This window comes from Octodon degus, unplaced genomic scaffold, assembly GCF_000260255.1.
Source record: "Octodon degus isolate 3935 unplaced genomic scaffold, OctDeg1.0 scaffold00098, whole genome shotgun sequence".
Classification (NCBI taxonomy): domain Eukaryota; kingdom Metazoa; phylum Chordata; class Mammalia; order Rodentia; family Octodontidae; genus Octodon; species Octodon degus.
The window spans coordinates 9,776,032-9,800,662 of NW_004524674.1; the positions used below are offsets into that span (position 1 = coordinate 9,776,032).

Here is a 24,631-nt window from a genome sequence, read left to right on the forward strand (position 1 = left end):
AAAAAAAAAATCTGAAAAAAAGGACATGTAGATTAGTAGTCATGTAACCAAGTACCCAATACCAATAGTTACCAGGCCAATAAGAATTACTGACAAAGAAGGTATGGTGATGCAAACCTGTAATTCTAAAACTCTGGGAGGCTGAGGTTGCAGAACTGCAAGTTTGAGCCTAGCCTGGGCAACTTAGAAGAGTTTTTCTTTTTTTTTTTTTTTTCTGGCTCAGGCTGCTTTAAGTGCAGGTCTGGTAAGGAATGGGGAGCTGGGGATCAAACCGTGGTCCCCTGAGCCTGAATAGGTTTGCCCCAGTAGGTGCTTAAACAACTAAGTTAACCCGTATGCCCCCTAGCCTGGGCAACTTAGGAAGACTTTGTTTCAAAAGAAAAAGATTAAAAAGAAGCAAAGATACTGAGTTCAAGCCCCAGTACTACAAAACAACAAAAACCAAAATTGTAAGATATCACTACCCTCTGGATTTTTACACTAGGTCAAATGTTAAGATTGACAACATGTGATGTCGGGAAGAAAGTAAAGCATCCAGCAGTTTGGGTACATAATGTAGTACAACTACTTTGAAAAAGAGGTTGGAAAAAAAAAAAAAATCATTAGAAGAGGCCGGTGAGATAGCTCAGCAGCCTAAAGCGCCTGCTTAGGGAAGCTTAGGCAGGCACAGGGGACTGTGGTTTGATCCCTGGCACCACATGCCGCTCCAGTCTGGCCCTCAGGGTGGGCTGAACCACCCCCACAAAAGAAAGCATTAAAAAAAGAAAGACGTTGGAGGTTTGAAGTTAAACATGCACCTATCTTATGATCCAGCAACTGCACTCCAAGATATTTACTTAAAAGAAAGAAAAGCATATGCCCAGGAAAAGCCTTGCACAAGAATATAACAGCTTTCATCCTGACTCACCAAAAAGTGGAAATAAGCCCAAGTGTCCATCAACACACACACAATAAACTATTCTTTAGCAATAAATGGGAACTAATGATACATGTAGCAACAGGAATGAGTCTTAAAAGTGTTCTACTAAGTAAAAACAAAACAAAAATCAACAATAAAAGACACACAAAATAACCCTCGGACATAAATACATACAGTATGAATAGACAGCATTTATCATAATAGAAATCAGACTAGTTCTTTTGGAAGAGACTAACAGGAGGCATGACAGAACTTTCCTAGGGGATAGAAATGTCCTAAACATTGACAGGTGTGGGTCACAGGTGGTACACATTTGAATAGATCAAATTGTAAATTTAAAAATATCATTCCACTATATGTTTATAATATCCCAAAGGAAAAGTTCTAGAGAGATTCTAGTCTCAGTGAATTTACAAGACCAGAAAGGGAAACTGATTTGTTGGCAGAGATTTAACGCTGTGTGTGTGTGTGTGTGTGTGTGTGTGTGTGTGTGTGTGTTTAAGAGTGAAATTAACACTTCTAATACATTTGTGGCAGTTTAAAAGTAAATATACTTATCCCTCCCTATATCATACACACTCTTTCAATTCACTACAGCCTAAGTACTACCTGAAGATCTCTGCTCTAAAAATTTTCCCAGCTGATAACTAAACAGGTTACTAAAACGCCACAGGCCTATATGAATAAGACAGTAAGGGGCGGGGGGGGGGGGAGTTACCAGGTGGTGCCCAAGAAGCGTCCTGATGGATGCCACATTACACGGGCCACACGTACAGTATGGCCTTCAATATCTGCCACTGGTTCATCACTAAAAAGAAACCAAACATATGTATATGTAAGTGAACACTTTTAAAGATCTACAAATATTCACTGAATTTATTTCCTATGCCACTCTGTGTAAGTGGGGAAGACCGTAACTACACTGAAAAATTTGTTGGGTTGGGGAGACAGCTCAGTGTTGCGCCTGTCTGGCAAGTGCAAGGTCTTGAGTTTGGTCCTCAGTACTCCCTCCCATCCCTATCTCCCCCCAAAAACTCAATTTATTAAAACATTAGGTCTAGGTGGGGATGTGGCTCAGCTGTAAAGCACTTGCCAACCATGGCCTAGATTCAATACTCAGAACAGCAAAGACAGAACAAAACCTTTCACATTAGGGCTAACAATAATTTAGACCACTCTGCAAGGTTTAAAAGATTCGGGAAAGTGGTTGAGCGTGTGGTGCACACTTGTAGTCCCAGTACTCTAGAGGCTGAGGCGGGAGGATCACCATGAGCTCAAGACCAGCCTGAGCTATATAGTGAGACCCTGTCTCAAAAACAAAACACATAACATTTGGGATAATCTCCTGTATGCACAGGACAACTTGACCGCTACCTTCAATAAACTGTGATAATAAATTCTTAATACTATGCCATTTAGGATTAAAGAAAACTAAGGTACTTTAGTCTGATAAGTACACTCTGCACCAAAGCAGTGCTTGGATTCTAGAAAGAAAATATATTTTGGTAAAGGTAGGACACCGAAATTAAATAGTTTTGGTGTAAGTGGATTACAGATAAATCTTCCTCAGATCTTAGACAATTCAAGGACACAAGTGGAAAAAGGAATTCCCAAGTAAACAAGAGGCTTTGCCTCTTCCTGATCATCATTAAAGTCGGCTTCTCAGAACCACAGGAAGACCTGAAACACTGGTGAAGGAAATAAACATGAACTCTAATGAGGGCAATTAAAAAGGGAACTTTTATCAATGTGCACACACAGAACTAACTACTGCCCCAAGGGAACCAACATTGCTAAGTATTACCACAGCCAATTAAAATCTGCTGTGCTCATAGCTAAGACCCAGTCTGGCAAGGACTGGAAACACTAATTAACTCTTAAAAAACTCAGGAATAAAAACCTTGCTGTGTTTTCCCAAGGAAAGAAACTAAGCAACTGAATTCAAATTTCTGCCAAAAAGGTGCTTCCAAATTTTTAAGGGGACTAGTAAAAATAACCAAAAAAAAAAAAAAAAAAAATTAAACCTGTTGTAGTAGGAAAATCCTAGGAGAAGGATGACACAGGTACCAGGAGCATTCTTTGACAATACTACTGGGTAGTACCTTGCTTTCCTCTGCCCTGTGACTGTGCTAAGAGCCAACAGCCGGCCAAGACTAGTATATTTAGTCTTCTACCGAACAGCGTATTTGGTATTCTTTCCAGAATAACTGCAGCCAGTAACAGTGACCACTATGCTACAGACAAAAAGTGAGGCCCAAAGTTAACTGTGAGAAAAACTCAGCACATCTCCTGTGCTACAAAAAGGTCCAAGAATGAAATCTCATTTCTATTTTCACATTATAGTATGCTGACGTCTGCATTATCTCTGGGGTTAATGCCAGATCCTTATCTTGAGGTCCTGAGGGCCAGCCAATCACCTACCTACTTTAGGAATGGCAGGATGGGCTGCAAATGGCAATACCTGTCAAGACTCCAAAGCTTCACGGAACCATCAGCAGCACAAGAAGCCAGGTTGACATCCTTTTGGTCCAAGGAGACAGTGGACTTGGGATGAAATACAATCGCTCCTACATTTGTATTATGGCCTAAAGAAGTGTAAAGAGGTGAAAGTTAATGAGTTTTTACCTTTTCACTTTCATAATCTATGTGTAAATGATGAGCACTGTAATACAAGTATTTTTTTTTTTACAAGTATTTTTATACTAGAGAACAAGTATATGTATACAGAAAAAGTGATTATCCAACTACTATTAAAAAAGATTGATTTAAAATTAAAAAGTAAAACAAAACCCCCATGTTTTTTGTTTCAGACACTGGAAAAGGCTAACAGTGTGGTTAGACATGAAAGCTATAAGGTCACTACAGTCTCACCTTGTGGTTTAAGAAAACCAAACTCTGTTAGATCAAATCAAGAATCAATTGTATGGGGGCTGGTGAGATGGCTCAGTGGTCTAAAGCACCTACTTATAACAAGCTTAGCAAAACACTTGGACCATGGTTCAATCCACACACACAAAAATAAATGAATTAAATAAATAAATTAAAAAAAAAAAAGAATCAATTGTATGCCTTTAATCTCAGCTACTCAGGAGGATATGGAAGGGGATCATGAGTTTAATCATGGGTAACTGCACAAGACTTAAGAAAAAGGGCCTGGGGAGATAGCTCATTAAATAAGCACTTGCCTGGCAAGCGCAGAGTCCTGATTTCAATCCCTGGTACCGCAAAAAAAACAAAAACAAAAACCAAAAGAACAAGACTTAAGAAAGAAAGAATAGGAAAAAAAGAAAGAAAAAGACAGATGGGCAGAGAGAGGGAGAAAGAAATTAACTTTTAAAAACTCAAGGCAGCATGGGGTCTGAGTGCCAGGCAGTTTTACTGCTTAACAGAGTTTATGCTGGGAGAGAGTGGGATCTAAATAACACTCTAACTTACCTGGACAAGATGCTAGCTTACCTCGAAGAGTGTGAAGGAGGTTACAATCAGGAACAGACCAGAGCTTGCAAAGCCCACTCCTATCAAATACAAAGGAAAGCATCTCAGCCAGGGTTGGTCTGGGAAGAAAAGGGATCTGGGTAACATCAATAAAGGACAATCTCTCCTCACCCTCTATATGCTTTATAGTGGCAGACAAAAAACAGCTTATAATAATGTTAAAAAAAACTTATAATAATGTTAACAGAAGACACAGCTATAACCAGTTCTTAGGCAACTAACTAGAGGCCTCTACTGAGCTATAATGTGCACAAGCTACTATTGTTCTTAATTTTTGGATAAAACTGCAGGGGAAGACAGAACGAGTCACCTATCAAAAATGCTACTAAATTTGAATCATTTTGTGCTCACTTCGGCAGCACATATACTAAATTTGAATCATTTTGTCACCTGTAAAATACTTCAATTAAAAAAAAATTTGTTTTGGAAATCTAAGAAGCTTCTTTTAAACAATATGTGTGTATGTAATATAAAATACATATACAGTCTCAGAAGATCTAACAGACCTCCGAGGCAGCTAAGGCAAGAATTACCACTTCTAGTTTAGAGTCGAGGTAACTGAGGCAGGGAGAGATGGAGAGATATGCAGAGATTTTTGGCTTTTTCTTGAATCACTATCTGAATTTCTGCCTAGTTAAGTAGTTTACATACATTCAATGAAAGTTTCCGGGGCCAGGGAGATAGCTCAGTAGAATAAGCACTTTCCTGGCAAGCACAAGGACCTGAGTTCAACCATCAGTTCCACAAAAAAAGAAAAGAAAAAGAAAAAAGAAAAAAGAAAAAAGAAAAAAGAAAGTTTCTTCTCTCATTAGTCAAAAGTTTGCCTCAAAAAAGCAAAACTCAAATAAGACAACAAAGTTACAACACCCTAAGAATTCTCAGTGTATGTGGTGGTAAGAGAAAACACAAAGCCATTACTGAACACCCACTCAGTTCTCACTGCATGTTAGGCACTATCAAGTCAAAATGCTTTAGAAATACTATCTCATTCCATTTTACAGAGAACACTGAAATTTAGTGGAATTATGTATCTTAGAGCCAGACCACAGAACTTGGTCTATAAACTCGCTATCTCCAAAGTGCCAGCGTTGAGGACATGACAGACTGCTACATGCCAAGGATCTTGGGGCTCAAGCCTATGTCTTATTACACAGCAGGGAGAGCCCTAGCATTTGTAGTTCGGTGTGACCGTGAAAGGCAGAGGAAGAAGTAATAGTTAAGGTAGATTGTACTTTTTTCTGAGTTTGTCCCCTATTTAGTAAAAAGTTACTGTAAAATGCAACTTACCAACAAGCTGTGGCCAGCATTTTGGAATTAGGACTAAAGTGACAGTAAGAGATAGGCCGATCATCTCCAATTTGGCTGCAGAAATTATTCAAAGACTTAAAAAAAAAACAAACAAAAAGACAAATGGCAATTATTCACAGACCAGCTCAAGACTTCCTTGGCTTTTCCACCAAGCAACCAACCTACCTTCAGTTTTAACCCACCCCAAGCCTCTCCCACTTTCGGAGACACTCATATTAAGGAAAGAGTGGGATCACGGCTTATCTGTAAATTTAGCTGTTTTCTAGCTTTATTATCACAAGTTTCTGTGCAGTTACCTCTAAAATGCAAACCTTGGAGAGATTTAAAACACAGGTGTGACCTACAAGAAGCAGCCAGGCATGGTGGGGCTCACTTATAATCCCAGCACTAAGGAGGCTGAGGCAAGAGGATCTTTGTGAGTTCGAGACCAGCCTGGGTTACAAAGTGAGCTCAAGGCCAGCCTGAACTGCACAGCAAGACCCTGTCTCAAAAAGGAAAAAAATTAAAATTTAAAGAAAGAAGTAAGGTTAGGGATATAGCTCATGGGCATAAGCACCTGCCTGGCAAGCATAAGGTCCTAACTTCAATTTGTGGTATAAAAGAAAAAAAGAGGTCAAGAGTAGAACCATTGGCCTGTGCTGAATGCAAAGTATAATGGGTTCCTGCTACCTTAACTGATATGGCATCACTCACACTGGACAGCTCCAGCAGGGAGAAACAACTGTAGTTACCTTTCCCTTTACTCAATGTGGGCCAAAGTAGAAAATTTAGGGTTTTTTTTTTTAATGTACTTAGTTACAGGGTCTACAGAGTCTCACTACACAGATTAGACTTGTAGTGATCCTCCTGTTTTCAGCCTCCCAAGCACTGGGATTATAAGTGCATGTACCATACTCAGTCTCAGTTGCCTCTCAGCGTGCCCATGGGGTGGGGTTGACACGGCACACCAGGTATTGAACCCTGCTCCCTGTGCCTGCATAAGCAGGTGCTTTAGCCCACTGAGCTATCTGGCTGGCTGAAAATTTAGTAAGATAAGATATTGGACAATCATGGAGAACATCTTACTCTGAGGGATTTGTGCAGTTCTTGCATCTGGGATGTTCTAGTTGTCTCAGGAATCTCTTTATGGAGACGGGCCTCTTCCAAGCGTTTCATTGCCCTGTGAAACAAAAGCATCACTACTAAGAGCAAAGGGACAACAAGGCTTTGCACATAACTATAACTTAATTTCACACAGCCACCAACACAAGAAAGCCAATCCTCAGTTCATAAAAGAGTAAGTTTCTTCTAGCTACTCAGCTTACCTGGGCAGTGAATAATTAGCAATCCATAGTCTAGCCACCTTCAGGCTGTTTGGCCCTTCATGATACCATGTTTGCTGATACTGGATAGCAAATCAAAAGCAGAAATGTTAGGTCTGACGCACACCAGTGCCTCCCACACTGTACCCTATAGCATCACTTCCTACAAAGGCAAATTAGTTCAGGAGGCAGATGAAGTCAGGCATATGGATATTCTATTGTATTTCTTTTTATAATGTCTTACTAGGTTTTTAGTGTTTCAAAAATGGTTTCTTGAGTTATACCAAGAGTTGGGGGCTTCCTGGGTAGCTCAGTTCTTTAAGCGCCTGCTGGGGCAAACCCAGTCAGGTGCAGGGGACTGTAGTTCGATCCCTAGCTCCCCAGGCCTTGCCAGACCCAACCTTAAGGCAGCCTGAGCCAGCCAAAAAAACAACAACAACAACAAAAAAAAAAACCAAAAAACAAAAAACACCTAGAAAAAATTAAAAAAAAAAATCCTTCCTGAGAGTACTATGACTTTTTCCCTGAAAACTCAAGTTAGCTCCACTCATATTCACACAAGAATCTAAGTTACTGTCAATAAATATTCCTGACTGGCAGAATCTTCACAAACATTTTTTTCCTCCTCCCTTCCTCTCCCCCTCTTCTTGTTCCTCCTTCCTCTTCTCCCCCTCCCCCAAGAATACCACTGAAAATAGATAATAAGAATAGTCCCTCATTTCTTTCTTGCTTATGCTGGGAAGCCAAAGACATATTTTACCTCTTCTTTGGACTTCTTAGATTTCTCATCATCTTTTTTTGTCTTTTTTAAGGCATCAGTACCAACCACTGAGAGAATGTTTCTTAACCTGTAATCAAAAATATCAGAATATAAACAGTTGAGTTTAAGATGGTTAAAGGTGCCGGGGAGATGGCTCAGTGGAATAAGTGCTTCCCTGGCAAGCACAAGGACCTGAGTTTAAGCTCCTGTTCCACCAGATTAAAAAAAAAAAAGGTTAAAGACATAGTAGTCCATCCCCATCCCTATCTGTACTGGGATATGTTTCAAGATCCAGTGAATCTTGAAATGTCTGAAACCATGGGGAGTACTGAATTCTACGTAATGAGCTCAAGAAGCAAGAGCAAAAGCAGAAGAGAAGGGAGTACCTGTCAATCTACTAGGGCTATCTTTATTAATTTATCAATTTATTTTTGGTGTGGAGGATCAAACACAGGACCTTGATCTTGCCAGGCAGGTGCTCATGCCACTGAGCTATCTCCTTAGCCCTTAGGCTTTTTTTTTTATTTTTTTTTTTAAATTTATTTATTTATGTGTGCGTGTGGCCAGCTCAGCCCACCAGGGGGCGGGGCTGGCTGGCATGTGGTGCTGGAGGATTGAACCGTGGTCCCTGTGCTTTGCTAAGCTTGTTTGCTCTAAGTAGGTGCTTCAGACCACTGAGCCATCTCACCAGCCCCAGCCCTTAGGCTTTTTAAAAATGTATTTGGTTGTTACAGGGTCTGACTACACAACTCCGGCTCATAGTGATTCACCTATTTTCAGCCTCCCCAGTGTTGGATCACAGGCATGTGCCACCATGCCTGGAACTGACCAGCTCAGTCTAACCTGGGGGCAAGGCCAGAGAGGGATGAGGTTCCTGCACTTGCTTAAGCTTGCCTAAGCAGGCACTTTAGTCTGCTGAGTTATCTTGCCAGCCCCCTTAGGGCTATTTTTAGTAAAGCTGACTTTTATGAAGTACAACTTCCAGGTGATAAGAGTTAATCAGTTTGCAATGGGTTCAAGAATACATTAGGGGGGCCGGGGAGATGGCTCAGTGGAGTAAGCGCTTCTCTGGCAAGTGCAAGGGCCTGAGTTCAATCCCCGGTTCCTAAAAAAAAAAAAAAAAAAAAGAATACATTAGGGGCAAGGACCTTATGGGTGTAAACATAAACCAGCTTTCCAAGAAGGCCAATGATGGACAGGGGAGTCCCATCACAATAGTCAAGAGGATAGCCTCATAACTGCATATGACTAAATCTTCACTGATACCTCAGAACCTTCAAATCACAAGAAGTCTTATTTAAAAAAAAAAAAAAAAAAAAAAAAATTAGGGCCAGGGAGATAGCTCAGTAGAATAAGCGTTTGGCTGGCAAGTACAAGGTCCTGAGTTCAATCTCCAGTACCACAAAGGGAAAAAAAAAAAATTATCAGTATGTTTTATGTCACTGAAATGGAACATATCTGATATCAAAGCTTCTGAAGCTCAACAATGTTTATCCTACTCAAATTTCATACTACAGTGGGAAGAGACTATGTTGGCACTCACCCTCTTCACAGTTCATAAGGAGAAGTTAGCAATAGAGTAAAACTGGCCTAAGAATAGCCAGGCGTAGCGGCACACACCTGCAATCCTAGCACTTGGGAGGCTGAGGCAAGAGGATATCACCTCGTTTGAGGCCAGCCTGCACTACTTGGCAAGACCCTGTTTCTAAAAAGAAAGAGGCTTAAGACTGTGACCAAAGGCTAAACTATATAAACATGACCCAGGATTCTGCTAAAACTATCTCAGACATTGAAGCTTCAGCTTGAAGATCAAGTGGACTTGGAACTAGAACCCAGTGATTAATAAATGAGAGGAAATATTTAGGAAGGGCACCTTTCTCTTCTTTCAGCAGGGCCCTCTCCAAAAAGTGTGATGGGTTCCCCCAGGGCTCTGAGGCATGCCTTGACTTCTGAATCATCTGTGGAAACGTTGATTTGTCGAGCTCGCTTCCTTCTCTCAAACTCAGCCAACACTTCTGCCTGTCTCTCACTGATGTGTTCTTCAATTTCAAACACTTCTCCTATAAAAAAGAAAAGGCAAAATCAGCACATTCACCAGATATTCAAATGGGGAAAGGAAATAATTTCTAAGCTAGGTGTGGTAGTGCATGCCTCTAATCCCAGCACTCCAGAGGCTGAGGCAGAAGAACTGCTGTGAATTCAAAGCTAGCCTGGGCTACACACCAGACCCTGGCTCCAAAAAAGAAAACAAAACAAAAATTGAAACTCTTGTCACTTATATGGTAAGATATCCTTAACAGTACATAGTGAAAAATGTAGACTAAAAAATACATTATGGTTTCATTTATAGAAAAAAATTTTTTTTTTTTTTAAAATGGTCTCTTTTTTCACTATTGTTTTTTTTTTAATTTTTTATTATTTATTTGAGAGAGAGAGAGAGAGAGAGAGAGAGAGAGAGAGAGAGAGAGAGAGAGGGAGGTGTGTGTGGCCAGCTCAGCCCACCAGGGGGCGGGGTTGGCTGGCATGTGGTAGAGAGAGAGAGAGAGAGGTGTGTGTGGCCAGCTCAGCCCACCAGGGGGCGGGGTTGGCTGGCATGTGGTGCTGGGGGATTGAACCGCGGTCCCTGATGCTTTTGCCAAGCTAGTTCGAAGTAGGTGCTTTAGACCACTGAGCCATCTCTCTAGCCCCTATAGAAAAAATTTTTGTACCTGTACTAAAACATAAATATATGCTCAATTAACGCAAGATTTTATTTTATTTTTATTTTTGGTGGAACTGGGGATTGAACTCAGGCCCTTGCACTTGCCAGGCAAGTGCTTATTTTACTGAGTTATCTCCCTGGCCACCTATTTTATTCATTTATTTAGTACAAGATCTGCAGGGTCTCACTATACTTGTAGTGATCCTCCCGTTTTCAGCCTCCCAAAAGTGCTGGGATTACAGGCGCTCTCAATTACATCTCAGTGTGCCCCAAGGGCGGGGCAGCACAGCACATCAGGGATTAATGCAAGACTTTATAATGTTTGCTCTTTTAAAACTGTTGCCTTTATAAGAAAAAGATTATTTCATTTTTTTTTTTTTAAGATTATTTCATTTTATGAAAGAATAAGTAAAGAACTAAAAAAGGGTATTAGTATTACGAACTACTCTAGCTGCAAGCCAATACTAGTGTTATGGGTTCTCAACATAGAAACCAAACCAGAGGGACAGGGAGATAGCTCAGGGGCATAAGTGCCTGCCTGGCAAGTGCAACACCTTAGTGTTAGCAACACCTTAATGGTTAGCAACACCTTAGTTATTTTGCACAGTTAAAAACACTTCGACTTTTGATTCATTTTGTAGGTCTATTCTGGAAACTCTCAGTCTATTGAATTATCAATGGTACACCAAGCCTCCTTGTGGTCTTATAAGGAAGTAGGGTCACAGAAAGTTGAACAGAGTAACTTTTTACATTTAGTTTTACATTAACTCATTACACTAGAACTATATTACATCTCTAAAAGACACATGGAATTGGGGCCGGGGAGATAGCTCAGTAGAATAAGTGCTTGCCTGGCAAGCACAAGGGACTGAGTTCAATCCCCGGTTATGCAAAAAAAAAAAAAAAAAAAAAAGACACATGGAATAAATTTGAACCCAACTGTATATTGAATAAATTTTATTAAATTACTAAAAGACAGACTATATAAAAGTTTATAAGAACTCTCTGGATGATGCTAAGAGGGGTAGGCAAAGTATAAATCCATAGCAGCAAGTTGAAGAACTAAAGTTTTTGACATTTAAAATCTTGGGTAGGGTAGGCCAGATAGCTCAGTAGACTAAAGTGCCTGCCTGCTTAGGCAGGCGCAGGGACCAGGGCTGATCTCTGCCTGTGCTGTGCTGGTGCCAGCCAGTAGTTTTCAGTGATTGGGAGGCTGAAAACAGGAGGATCACTACGAGTCCAATCTGTGTAGTAAGACCCTAGACTAAATAAGCTAAAAAAACAAACAAACCAAAAAACCTGGATAGCTGGCAGTACCTAAGTTTGGGAAGACATTTATTACAGAAAATTGAGAACACCAAAGCTAATGACAGACTTGTAATCTGCATCTTACCAGAAGTTATGTTAATATTTCCTGCTTCAATGCCTGCTTTAAGTCCTTCTTTTCCCAAAATCCCAGACTCTCCCTTGGCAAGGCGTTCTCTTTCCTTCTCTTCCAAACTTCCATAGTAGATGTGTGGTTTCTTCACAACTGGAGCAACAAGGTCATCAGGTGCTTTAGTTTTGGTTGCCTGTTAAATCAAAGACCCGGATTAATCTAGAGTTTAATTTTAGCAATTTACCAGAGTTCCACAAAGGGTGAAGATCATTCTGCCCTTGAGCCCTAACTCCATCACAAACTAAAGGTCACACTATACACATTAACAAATTCACTAGACCTTTTATTCGAGTAAAGCTGTTCTTCACTGTTTTGTGGGGTTAGGGAAAGGGTGTTTCAGCCTCTCACTTAAAATTTGGCAGGTAGATGTGGACAAAACTCGTGAAGTTGTCTCGGTTGCTATTTTTAAAATTTTTTTATTTTTTATTTTTTGGCGGAACCGGAGATTGAACTCAGGCTCTTGCGCTTGCCAGCGAAGCGCTTATTCTACTGAGCCATCACCCCGGCCCCTTCGGTTATTGTCTATGAAAGGTTTGCCTTGGAACATGTTTAGTTCATTCCGCTGGAAGTGTAACTGATTTTATGACACTTGATATACTGCTCATCGCTTGAGAACAGCAAGGATGACTGAAATAACCAGCCCAGCGGTAAGCAGAAACGAGTTATAACTTTACTGCGCTTGTGTCAAACGTTTTCACAGATGCGTCAGTAAGTTAGCAGTTAGGAGGCCTCATTAAAATTTCAAAAACAACGCCCCTGGGCAAGACCTTTCTCCATTTCAGAGCACCATTTTTGGACCAGTGAAGAAGTGTTCATCGTTCGGGGGTCACAAAGGGTTAGGCGCAGAGATCTATGTCACAGGAAAGCACTTAAGAGAGCAGAAAAACTGCTCCATTCTCTAGGACATCAGAGTCCCGCAGTCTTGACCCCAGCCCCCCACTCCCTAGTCTGCTCCTTAACGGCCCATTCTTGGGGGAAGCCCCACCCTCCCTGCGCTCTCCGCCAGAGTGAGCTGAGATCCATAGCTTTGTACCGTGGAGGAGGCTCGTGAAGAAGCCATTCTGGGCTCCGGAGCCGAGAAACACCAGATCAAGCCGCGCTCTACGTTTCAGACCATCCACCCCGCGCCCAGAACAGCGGAACTGCATCATCAGCCGGAAGTGCATCTAGGACCAACGCGGCACCCTGGGAGGCGCGAGGTATGATGGGAGTCGTAGTACTGTAGTAGAGTTTCTAGTCTCGTCGAGGGTAGTGAGTCTCCTCGAAAGCTTACAGATGGCGAGGTTCTGCGGGAAGAGCAGCGCGGAGCAGTCTGGGAAATGTAGTTTTTTTTTTTTTTTTAACCAAGCTATAGATTCGTAGCGGGAACCGAGGTTCCGGGAGGGGCAGAGACGCTTGAAAAGAGGTAGGTAAGCGGTTCGCGTGGCTGGGGACTGAGGTCGAGCGCAAACCGAGGGTCCCCAGGCTTCGAGGGCTTTCCGTCGTCCCTGAGTGGAGGGCTATGGGGCTATGTTGCCATGGGAACCCTCATCCTTGTCCCCGACCCTAGAGTGCTGCCCTGGAACTATGGGAAGAAGGCTGTTCTCTAAGATCCGGAAGTCCCCCTGGGGCTCCTCCGAACGGGGTAAGAGCTTAAACTCCAAGAGACGGCCTAAGTAAAATAGAGCGCCTAAGTAAAATAAAAACGTAGAGGAGGCGCTTCGGATTGGCTTTGTTGTTGTCTTTAATGCTTTCTTTAAATTGAATATAGAATCGGATTGTGGGTAGGAAGGCGTCAGGGAAATTGCATGCACACTGTTGTCTGCCCTGCCGGTTGCTGGGATGTCACAGATAAAGATAAGGTGGTTTCTTTTTTCTCCCCAGTATGGCTGGGTAGGAGTGAAGATTCTCAGAATAGTTGCGTTTGCGGATCTGAACGACAGACTTCTCCCAACGCTATACTTCAGGCAGCCCTCCCCAGTTTATTTTTTGAGCGTTTAAGCGTCAAGCTGTAATGTTACCGAGTTTACTCTGCAGTCACACTGTAAAATACAGACACAAACAGAAAGTAAGGTCTTAGGAGAGGTTAAGCTAATCTTTCAACATCGGTAGCGTAATGGGGTTAAAACCTCTGCTGTCGCTCCAAGAGCTAGCTCTTTTTGCCCTTCTATACTGCCCTGAAGAGGTGAGTTGGTGAGCTTTTCACAGTTGGCGAAAAGGCCGTCTGCCGGTTGTTTTCTAAATACTTCCTTACCCTCTTTGGAACTTTGTCGTCAAGATAGTGATTTTTAGTACAAAGCAATTTGAAATGTTAAATATCAGTGATTCGTGTTAAAATCATCTATATTTGTAGATACTTTAACAGAATTTTCATTTACATCATCATTATTTAATCCTCACCGAATTGACCTCTATGTGTAATTTTTATAGGAGACTGGCATTATTAATAAAATTGAACAGCTCATTTCAACTTCTTTGTAAAATAGGTATAGTTTTCCCACAGGAAGGCTTGTCTGTCATCCGTGTGCAGCCCAGACTGGCCTAGGACCTATGCAATGCCCCTGTATTTACCTTCATCAGAGTTCTTAGTACCCTGTGTTACAGTTTTCTGTTTACTTATCTGTTTCCCTACAGATTCAGACAGCCTTTTAACTGGTAGTTGGAGCACAGGAAGAGTTTGTTTATTGAATGTTTTACCCATTTTGGATTGAGTTAGCGCCTGAGGATAATCCTGTGAATTGGTAAGTTCACAGTTTTCATGGTATTTAGCAAACCGATTTTTTTTTTTTTTGCAGAACCAGGGATTGAACTCAGGCCCTTGCCAGGGAAGTGCTTATTCCACTGAGCCATCTTCCCAGCCCTAGCAAACCGATTTTGGCTCCAAGAGTGATCACAATCTCTGATGAGTCCCATGTAGGGCAGATTTTGTCCATTGACTCTGTTACTATATATAGAAGTAAGACATAATAGCATTATTCATTATTTTCTTTCTTTCCTTCTTTCTTATTTTTTGATGCAGTATCTTGCTGTTTTGCCCCGGCTGACCTTGAACTGGCTCAAGGAAACCTGCCTCAGCCTCCTGAATAGCTGGGATTATAGGTATGGGCCACTGCATCTGGCTACCTTTAGTTTTTTAACTAACATATTTTTTTGAGTTATATGACTATAGCATGAAATTGTTGCCTAGAATTATCTCTTACAGGTAATTGTCTATTTTTTAAGCTCTTTTAGAGTTTTTAAAAAAATTACAGTGTTATAGGTCTCCATATCGCGTAATAAAAATATAATAATCAGGTACCTAAAGACTTCATTAGTCCGTGATTCAAAATAAATTTTTAAATACTGCCATTCAATTTAGTGTGCACACTTACAAATTGATCTCATATTTGTAGCTGCATCTTATCACCTGCAGCTTTTCTTCCTCTCTGCCACTTTTAGCAGCCGTAGTTCACTGGGTCTCACTCTTTTGTGTTGACTTCAGTATGCTGCGACGGAAACCAACGCGTCTGGAGCTAAAACTTGATGACATTGAAGAGTTTGAGAATATTCGCAAGGACCTAGAGGTAAAAGTACAACTTTCAACCCTTCGGACATACTTAAAACAATGTTTATAGGTTCTAGGAATTAGGGACCCATAGTATAGGGGCCTTAGAACCTTAGATTCTTGCACCAACAGTTTATTGGAAAAATCTATTTTGTTGCTTTACAGGTATCTCAGATTTAATGTGTTAGTTTCCTGTGACTGCCATGGCGAGGTACTGCATGGTGGTGACTTACAACATCACTTACTCTTTTCATAGTTCTATAGGCTACAAATCTGTATGTACCAATTTCTTCTGCCTTGAGTGTATTTTCTTTCTTCCATTCTTAGTTTTGATGTCACTTCCCTGGGCTGAGAGGCTCTTTTGAACTCATCTAGTTGGATGTGACCTTCCTGTCTAAGCTGCCTTGCTCTCATTAAATTCTCACAGAGCACCATGTTTTTTATTTTTATATTTATATTAATTAATTTTTAAATTTTTTTCATTTACATATTTGGTACAGAGTCTCACTAGACAGCTCAGACTCAGTGATCTTCCAGCTTTTTAGCCTCAGTGCTGGGATTACACGCGTGCACCACATGCCCTACCACATCCGTTCTCAGTTTGCCTCTGTGTGCCTGGGAGTGGGGTGGACACTGGCAGTGGTTTGTGGGACTTAGGATCAAACCCTGGGTCTTTGCATTTACCAAAGCAGGTGCTTAGTCCACTGAGCTATCTCACCAGCCCAGTACCATGTTTTTCGATAGCACTTTTTAGTTTTTTATTTTATTGTATTTTAGCGAAGGGTCTACAGGGTGTTCAGGGTCTCACTACTAGATTGGAGTGCCTGTTTACAGCCTCCCAAGAGCTGGGATTGTAGGCGTGCGCCGCCACGCCCAGTCTCAATTGCTGTTGCAGCAGCCCCCGGGATCCTAGCCCTGGCCCCTGCCCCTGCTTGCAGGTGCTTTCATCCACTGAGCTATTTGGCTGGCCCTAGCATTTTTATTTTTTATTTTTATTTTGTTTTAGTAGGAAAATTTACTGGAGAAGGGGAATGGGAAATACGAATAGCTCCTGAGAGACAGGAGGGGTCCTGAATGAACCGGTTCAGAATTTGTAGTGTTTTGAGATGGCCTGACTATACAGTTCAGGCTGACCTTGAACTCAGAGTGATCCTTCTGACTCATTTTTTTTTTTTAAATTTTATTTATTTATGTGTGTGTGTGTGTGGCAAGCTCAGCCCACCAGGGGGCGGGGCTGGTTGGCATGTGGTGCTGGGGGATTGAACCGCGGTCCCTGTGCTTTGCTAAGCTTGTTCTAAGTAGGTGCTTTAGATCACTGAGCCATCTCACCAGCCCTCAATTTTTTTTTTTGAGACAGGGTCTTGCTATGTAGCCCAGGCTAGCCTCAAACTCACAGCAGTCCTCCTGCCCCATCTCGCAAGTGCTGGGACTACAGCTTCATAGCGTTTTTTAGAATTTACATTTATTGTTGTTTTTTTAAAATTTTATTTATTTATTTATGTGTGTATGTGTGTGTGGCCAGCTCAGCCCACCAGGGGGCGGGGCTGGGTGGCATGTGGTGCTGGGGGATTGAACCCCGTGGTCCCTGTGCTTTGCTAAGCTTGTTCTAAGTAGGTGCTCCAGACCACTGAGCCATCTCACCAGCCCATTTATTGGTTTTTTGGGGGAGGTTTCACTGTGTAGTATAGGCTGGGGTTGAGCTAATTGTGTAGCCCAGGCTAGTGTCAGAATTGCTGCAATCCTGCTGCCTCAGCCTGCCAACCACTGAGATTACAAATATATACCATTATAGTGGGTTGTCAGTATGTCCTTTTTTTTTTTTTTTTTTTTTTTTTTGGTGATACTAGGGATTGAACTCAGGACCTTGCACTTGCCAGGCAAGCACTTATTCCACAGAGCTGTGTCCCCGGCCCAATATGTACTTTTTTTTTTTTTTTTTTTTTTTGTGGAACCGGGGATTAAACTCAGGCCCTCTGATATATACTTTTAAATGTGGCCTTGTTATATCTAATACTTGCTACGTAGTATTAGGGGTTTGTTTCTAGGACATAGATTCGTGGAGGCTTTTGGGAAAAAGTCCAAATTTCAGGGCCAGGGATATAGCTCAGTGGCACAAATGCCTGCCTGGAAAGTACAAGGTCCTGAGTTTGATTCCTGGTACCAAACAAACAAACAAGTCCAAATTTTTTTAGCATGCCACGTAAGGCTCTTTGTGACCTAAGGGTGCTCATCTCTATCTCTTATTGCCAAGTTATCTTCAAGTTTAATCGCAGTTCCTGTGCACACAGCGCTCTGTTTACCTTCTGTTGACTCTGCTCGGTCCAGACCTAGCCTCTTGCCCCTGTGGTGATACCTCTCATAGGTACTGTCACTCTTTGTTCCAGATGTATGTTTTCTCTTTTTCTTCACTGGGCCATGAGGTCCTTGAAGCAAGAATTAGTATCTCTGCTGAACATAGTGGTGCACATGCCTGTAATCCAGGCAGGATAATTGCTTCAAATTCGAGCCCAACATGGGCTATGTAGTGAATTCAAGGTGAGCCTGACCTACACAGTGAGTCTCTGTCTCAGAAAACAAAAAGGATTAGTATATCCATCTTTGCCATTTCTTCCTGAAGGAAGGTGTAATACAAGTCTATTTTCTCTTTTTGTCGTATTTTAGGGAAGGGTCTACAGGGTGTTTAGGGTCTCACTACTAGATTGGACTCATAGTGATCTGCTTGTTTACAGCCTCCCAAGAGCTGGGATTATAGATGTGCGCCATCATGCCCAGTCTTAATTGCTATCTCATCGGGCCCTGGGGCTGGGGCTGACATGGCAGGCCCCGGGGATTAACCCTTGGCCCCTGCACCTGCTTGCAGGCCCTTTAATCTGCTGAGCTATTTGGTTGGCCCACAAATCTATTTTCATTTGCTATCCTAATACAAGTTTATATCGTATAGCAGGGGACATTATATCTTGTATGTATCCACAAACACAACTTGCTTTGTATTAAGACTGATAAGCTCTTTCCCACCCCTGCTTTTATCGCAACAGTCACATTTTAAGAACTTACATTGATAATGCATTACTAAGCTTGTATTTTAGGTAGGGGTAATCTTCAGATGTAATGAGTCTTATAAAATACCAGTAGACTGAACAGTGCAGAGTCGGCTTGCTACTGAGTCGGTCTCTCTGCTAAATTATTGCAGTGACTACGGTGGAGGCGGCAGACCTAGATGGCATGGGAGCCACAGTGCTTGTACAGCTGAACACAACACAAATATGGATATGGGAAACCAGCATCCTTCCATTACTAGTCTTTAGAAAATTCAAAAGGAAATTAAAAAGTATAGCGCAGCAAGTAATCAACTTTCATGGTCTGTTATGTGATAAAAATTACAAGAAACTGGAGAGGATTCTAACAAACCAGCAATATTTTTGAAATGGACTCTGTACTTACAGAAAGAGGAGACATTCAGCAAGCTAGGAAGAGGGTGGCGAGGAGACAGATATCTTCTCAAAGAGTTGGAGCAGAAGGCAAACCACCCATACTGGATCAAAATACAGGACATCTTCAAGGAAATCGATGCCCTCATGAAAGAGGAGATTATGTCCTATAGTGGAGGCAGCTCATTAAGTGATAAAATTGAGAAAGGCATGCAGGACATCATTCTGAGGCTGGCACATGTTAAAACTGGAGGAAATACCTGATTGAAGGCTCCATGAAAAAACAGCCTTCTTTGTCACTTTCTGGATATGCACATCCTTCTGTCACCAAAATCAACTCTGGGATTACAGTTGTGTGCCACCATGCTTGGCCTATGGTTGATTGTATTGCCTTTTCTTTCATAAACATTTTTGTTTGAGAAAGAAAAAAGGCAGTTATGTAATGGGTTGACTTATTTTAAAGCAATTTTGGAAGGAAGGATTATCTTTCCCAAAACTAAAATGGAATCAGTAGAAAACTAGTATTTTAGGGCTAGGGAGATAGCTCAGTGGTCTAAGTGCCTGCCTCACAAGTGCAAGGACCTCAGGACTCAATCCCTGGTATGGCATGCCATGTGTAGCGAGACCTTGTACCAAATAAATAAATAAATACATTAAAAAAAATATATATATATATAGAAAACTAGTACTTCATATCTTAGGCTAAAGTTAGTTTTATTATATTTAGTCTGACTAGATTTTGCAGTAGCCAGTAGTTGTTCATAGTGGGATCACTTTTAAATGATTTCAGTTAGATATTCTCAGAATGAGAGTCTTCTGATTTTCAGAACTTGTTTTTCCTTTGTCTTTTTATATGTTTATCTTTCTCTTTTGTGGCACTAGGACATAGAGTCTTTGTACTAAGCTACGCTGTCAAGCTGCATGTATTTATTGAGTTAGAGGTAGGGTTGTCTCTTTAAATCACTAAGTTGCCCAGGCTGGGCTTGAACCTGTGATTCCCCATGTCAGCCTCCTAGAATGCTGGTGTTACAGATGTGTTGCATCACATCTGGCTAGAAGCTGTTTTCTTTTAAATTTTATTTATTTATTTGTGTGTGTGTGTGTGTGTGTGTGTGTGGCCAGCTCAGCCCACCAGGGGGCGGGGCTGGCTCGCATGTGGTGCCGGGGGATTGAACCGTGGTCCCTGTGCCCCGCCAAGCCTGCTCTAAGTAGGTACTTCAGACCACCGAGCCATCCCACCAGCCCCTAGAACCTGTTTTCATAAAGGTGTTTGTGTACAAGTTTCTAATGTCACTCACTGGTTGTATAGATAAACTAAAGAGAATCAGGTGGGCTGTTATGATTGTTGCATAAGATAACTTCAGAAAGTTTTGCATTTTGGAGGATTTCAGGTATTTAGATTAGGGGTATGTTAACTCCATAGTGTATTAAAATATTGCAAAATCTGAAGAACTCTGAAATCTGAAACACTTTTGGTTCCAAGCATTTTGGGTAAGGTCTACTCAATCTGTACTTTGCTTCACTATAATACTTAGCTTTTCAGAATTTCAAAAATTTATTTATTTTTCACAGTATGGGGGATTAAATTCAGGACCTTACACTTTCCAGGCAAGAGCTCATGTCACTGAGCTATAACCCTGGCCCAATACTTGGTTTTACTTTTTTTTTTTTTCTTTAATTTTAAGATATTGGGGATTGAACCCAGGACCTTTGCCCTGAGCTATGTCCCTAGACTGTTTATTTATTTATTTATTTATTTATTTAATTTTTTAAAACAAAAGTTTCACTAAGCTTTCCCCATAGGCCTCCTGAACTTGCTTTCCGCCTGCTTCGGCCTCCCAGAGTGCTGGACTGGCAGTTGTGCACCTCCGCACCCAGCTCTGACTCACTGTAGTGCTTAATCAGTCCTAAGAAGGAACTCCAGATCAAACTTTTTTTTTTTTTAAATATGCTTAATGCTCTGTTGGACATTATGACTTTTTTTTTTTAATTTTATTTATTTATTTGTGTGTGTGGCCAGATCAGCCCACTAGGGGGCAGGGCTGGCTGGCATGTGGTGCTGGGGGATTGAACCGCGGGCCCTGTGCTTTGCTAAGCTTGTTCTAAGTAGGTGCTTTAGACCACTGAGCCATCTCACTAGCTCCAGATCAAACTTTTATTCACCCTTTTAGAGCAAGTTGCTATCATCCAATGTCATATCTACAGTCAGGTAGTAGTTACTGTGGGATCACTGTTAGTTTCTCCTTTTGAAAACAAACTGAAATGTACTTTGTGACTTCTGTAGCCCCTTAGGATTTAAGAACCAAAATGTTGTGTGAAAATAAAATGAAGCCTGGCCTCCTCTAATATAAAATAGATGTACCTCAGCATCACATATGATCTCCAAATGGTAATAAAGCACTGCCAGGTCCCCCCTAGCCTGATTTCAGCCACTGCCACAAAAGGCCGTGATTGCAAGGAACCAGAGCAGTTCAGAAAATTTATTTGCTTATGTGAACTTTTGAAGTACAGATGTTTCAATTACTTTTCTCTTGTTGCTGGGACAAAATATGTGACACCCAAAATTAGGAAAGGAAAGGTTTATTTCTTTAGCTCACAGTGGAGGTGTCAGTGTATACTCTGCTGGCTCCAAGGCAGAGCTGCACATGGCAGTGAGCAGCTGTTCATAGTGGTGGAAAAACAGTAGAGAGCAAAGGGAGGAGCAGCGGCTGCAGCAGCTAGCAAGCCTCTCCCTACCTTATTTGTACGCAGATTCCCCACCTCAGATCTGCTGTTGCCCTCATACCCATAATCTCAGCACTGGGTCATGAATTAATCACAAACCCTAGAAGCCACCCCAATAGCTGCATAAGGCCTTGGAGGAACAACTAGACACAAAGCATACCAACAGAGGATAGTATAAGAACATCTGGAGAGGTGGCACTCACGGGTTGTGTTGATGTGAGAGCTGGGGTACATAAACTTGCTGAGCATGGAGCAGAACCAGAGAGCACACTGTAAGCCAGGCACACATCTAACAGTGAAGACAATTTTTGTTGGCATTCTTAGAGACAATACAGAAAATAATTTGAGAGGCTACTTTGAAAAGTATGTCAGGGGGCTGGGGAGACAGCTCAGCGGTCTAAGCGCCTTCCTGGCAGGTGCAGGAAACTGGGTTGAATCCCTAGCACCATGTTCCGGCTGCCACTGAAACCAGGTTTGGAGCACAAGGTATGGTGGTGCCTGCCTGTAATGCCAGCGTTGGGGAGGCTAAGATGGGAGAATCACTAGGAGTCTGAACTGCATAATAAGACCCTGTACCAAACAAACAAATAAATAAATGAATGATTTAAAAAAAAGTATGTCTATGAAGACTAAAGTGGAAGTGGGAGTTGTGGCACATACCCATAATCCTAGCACTCACGAGGCTGAGGCAGGAGAATTGTGCATTAGAGACTGCATGATTTCAAGGCCAACCTGGGCCACATCCTATCTAAAAAAAATTGGGAGTGGACAAGGATTTGCTTATAACTTTATAATGATACAGTTAGTAAAGTTCTTGTTCAGAAATACTACATTGTTAATTAGCGTATCTGCAAAGTGCAAAAGACCCTTTTAAAGCAAGAGATATAGCCCACAGGGTCACAGAGAAGTTGGGGCAGGGGAAACTTTGGAGGTGGTGGAAGTAATTTTGGCCATGGTGGAAACTGGTGGAAGGGGAGGCAGTGGTGGTTGTAACAGGTTTAGGTGGTTCTGGTTCAAGCAGTACAAGAGCCTATTGTAGTGGGCTAGGCTGTGGAAACTAGGGTATTGTAGTGGATATGGTGGCTATAATAGAGGCTATGACAGTTATAGCTGAAGTTTTGGCAGTGGTAGCTATGCTATCTTTGAAAACTAATGATTTTGGAAATTGTAATGGAACATAGCAGTCAAATTGTGGACATATGAGGGGGACAGTTTTAATGGAGAAAGTTGAGGCAGTCCTTGTGGTGGTAGATACTGTAGTAGAACGTTCTGAATATAGTGGGAAAGGGCTGCATTTCTTAGGAGAGGGAAGAGTTGTTAGGAAAGGTAGAGATTACTTTGAGGCGGTTGGCCAAGATGCATTATAGGAAATGTAAAAATCTTCCAGAGAATGGATAATGACCTGTAGTTAGAAATGTTACTGTAGATTAAATACAAAACCCTTCTTGGCTGGCAATGTCATAGCCAGTTTGCAACAAGTTCCGTGTAGCATCAGTTAGATATATACTAAGACCCTTGGTCTACTGTAGCTTTTTGTTGTTGTATCAGGTATATTGCCCTGTAGAGTAGAGTTGTAGTACCAGGAATAAAAATTAAAGATTTTTAACTTTTGAAAACATACACATAAACGTGTGTCTGACAATGTGGGCTTCTCCCTGTCCTATCTAATCATCCAGTGCTAAATAGTCTATTTGCTTGCTTCTCAACTGGACTATAGTATCTTGGAGCATACAGGTTATCGTTTATCACTGCATGCCTGTATCCCTTTTATAACCTTAAGTATCTAAAACCTGGGGTACTCAGTTTGTTGTTCTTTAGGTCCTGAATATTTTTTTAATGACATACCCAGTACATAGTAGATGTCAGATAAACATTTGCTAATTCAAAGAATGTTGCCTTAAATCCTAAAATTTTAATACTTTCAGACCCGCAAGAAACAGAAAGAAGATGTGGATGTTGTAGGAGGCAATGATGGAGAAGGAGCCATTGGGCTTGGCAGTGACCCTAAGAGCCGGGAACAAATGATTAATGATCGGATTGGTTATAAACCCCAACCCAAACCAAACAATCGCTCATCTCAATTTGGAAATTTTGAATTTTAAAGATGGATTCCATTGCATGACAGAGCCCTGGAATGGAATAAAATGATGGCAAAAATACAAACTAGATTTAGAGAATTGAGTACATACAGTGAAGCAGATTATTTTACCTCCTGCAGAGAAAGATAAATTCTGCATGAAATTATTGGTATTCACCTTTTCACACTAAGCTGGAATCTGAACTCTGGTCTCTGGAAAACTTTACTGTGTAAAACATCTGATTTTTGTTTTTAAAAATAAATATATTTTTGGAAAATATGAGACATCGTTAATGAAGCAAAGTAGCACTGCTAAGTCCTGGGCTTTGAAAGATAACCTTTTGGGGGTTGAACTCAGGACCTTGCGCTTGCCTGGCCAGTGCTTATGCTGAAAGGTAACTTCTATAAAAGTTAATATTGTTCCTCATGTCTTTACTAAAAGATTCTAAGTACAGAACGTTCTGGTTGGTTCTTGCCAACTTCATTTAACCCCATTTATTCAAGGTTTTGAGTGGCTTCCATGCCCAGTCTGCAAAGATCTCTGGCCTTGTGGCTGTTAGATCTATTGATTTTGTATAAATCTGATCAAGTTGTAAGGGCCTGATCTGTGTTCCTGAATGGCTTTGTAACTACTGTGATTATAATATTGGGAGATGGAATATTAGGCAGAACTGAGGAACTCTCCTGACAGTGTTGCTGTTTCAATTTTTCACTTGTCTAATGATTTTTCCAACAGGAACACATTGTAGCACAACCTAGGATAATCTTGAATCATCTCTTAAATTCAGGAACAAGAAACTGATCTGTGATAGTAAACACCCATGGAATCGTCAGTTCTAGAGACTCCATAATTGGATTTTATCTACCCTTTTTAGGACATTTAAATCTAAGTAAAAATATGGGAGATTCAGAAAGAGATATATAATAGTACTTTAGATATTCTTTATAAAATCTTTA

At 41.3% G+C, this 24,631-nt stretch overlaps 2 protein-coding genes across 10 annotated transcripts in view; one reads left to right on the plus strand and one right to left on the minus strand.

The window, feature by feature from the left end:
* Window positions 1–13,044, minus strand: part of Prpf4 (pre-mRNA processing factor 4) — a 16,409-nt gene extending 3,365 nt beyond the window's left edge. Inside the window, exons 1-10 of one of the 2 annotated variants that reach the window (XM_004638487.2) lie at window positions 12,956–12,994; window positions 11,878–12,055; window positions 9,657–9,843; window positions 7,784–7,871; window positions 7,027–7,106; window positions 6,788–6,881; window positions 5,702–5,796; window positions 4,376–4,434; window positions 3,381–3,504; window positions 1,638–1,727 (exon numbers count right to left, since the gene is read on the minus strand). In XM_004638487.2, coding sequence (XP_004638544.1) covers window positions 1,638–1,727; window positions 3,381–3,504; window positions 4,376–4,434; window positions 5,702–5,796; window positions 6,788–6,881; window positions 7,027–7,106; window positions 7,784–7,871; window positions 9,657–9,843; window positions 11,878–12,055; window positions 12,956–12,982 — 1,022 coding nt within the window. In that variant the 5' untranslated portion in view covers window positions 12,983–12,994. Of the gene's footprint in view, window positions 1–1,637; window positions 1,728–3,380; window positions 3,505–4,375; window positions 4,435–5,701; window positions 5,797–6,787; window positions 6,882–7,026; window positions 7,107–7,783; window positions 7,872–9,656; window positions 9,844–11,877; window positions 12,056–12,955 lie in introns of both variants that reach the window. The other variant, XM_023723200.1, reaches the window with a different exon arrangement.
* Window position 13,045: 1 nt separating this feature from the next.
* Window positions 13,046–24,367, plus strand: Cdc26 (cell division cycle 26). Of its 8 annotated transcripts, XM_023723204.1 has the most exons (5): window positions 13,210–13,327; window positions 13,472–13,546; window positions 14,536–14,642; window positions 15,383–15,464; window positions 23,523–24,367. In XM_023723204.1, exons 3-5 carry the CDS (start codon window positions 14,590–14,592, stop codon window positions 23,697–23,699), a joined length of 312 nt encoding a protein of 103 aa, XP_023578972.1. In that variant the 5' UTR covers window positions 13,210–13,327; window positions 13,472–13,546; window positions 14,536–14,589; the 3' UTR covers window positions 23,700–24,367. The 8 variants fall into 8 exon arrangements, with proteins under 8 accessions (XP_023578974.1, XP_023578972.1, XP_023578973.1 ...); XM_023723206.1 differs by lacking the exons at window positions 13,210–13,327; window positions 13,472–13,546 and adding an exon at window positions 13,046–13,121; XM_023723205.1 differs by lacking the exon at window positions 13,472–13,546.
* Window positions 24,368–24,631: the final 264 nt, after the last annotated feature.

What these genes read in the sequence shown, in the direction of transcription:
- Cdc26 (XM_023723206.1), top strand. Translation starts at nt 14,590, where the DNA reads ATGTTTTACCCATTTTGGATTGAGTTAGCGCCTGAGGATAATCCTGTG. An exon ending in GAGGATAATCCTGTGAATTG is followed by an intron (nt 14,643 to 15,382) that starts GTAAGTTCACAG and finishes TGTTGACTTCAG; the next exon opens with TATGCTGCGACGGAAACCAA. An exon ending in ATATTCGCAAGGACCTAGAG is followed by an intron (nt 15,465 to 23,522) that starts GTAAAAGTACAA and finishes TAATACTTTCAG; the next exon opens with ACCCGCAAGAAACAGAAAGA.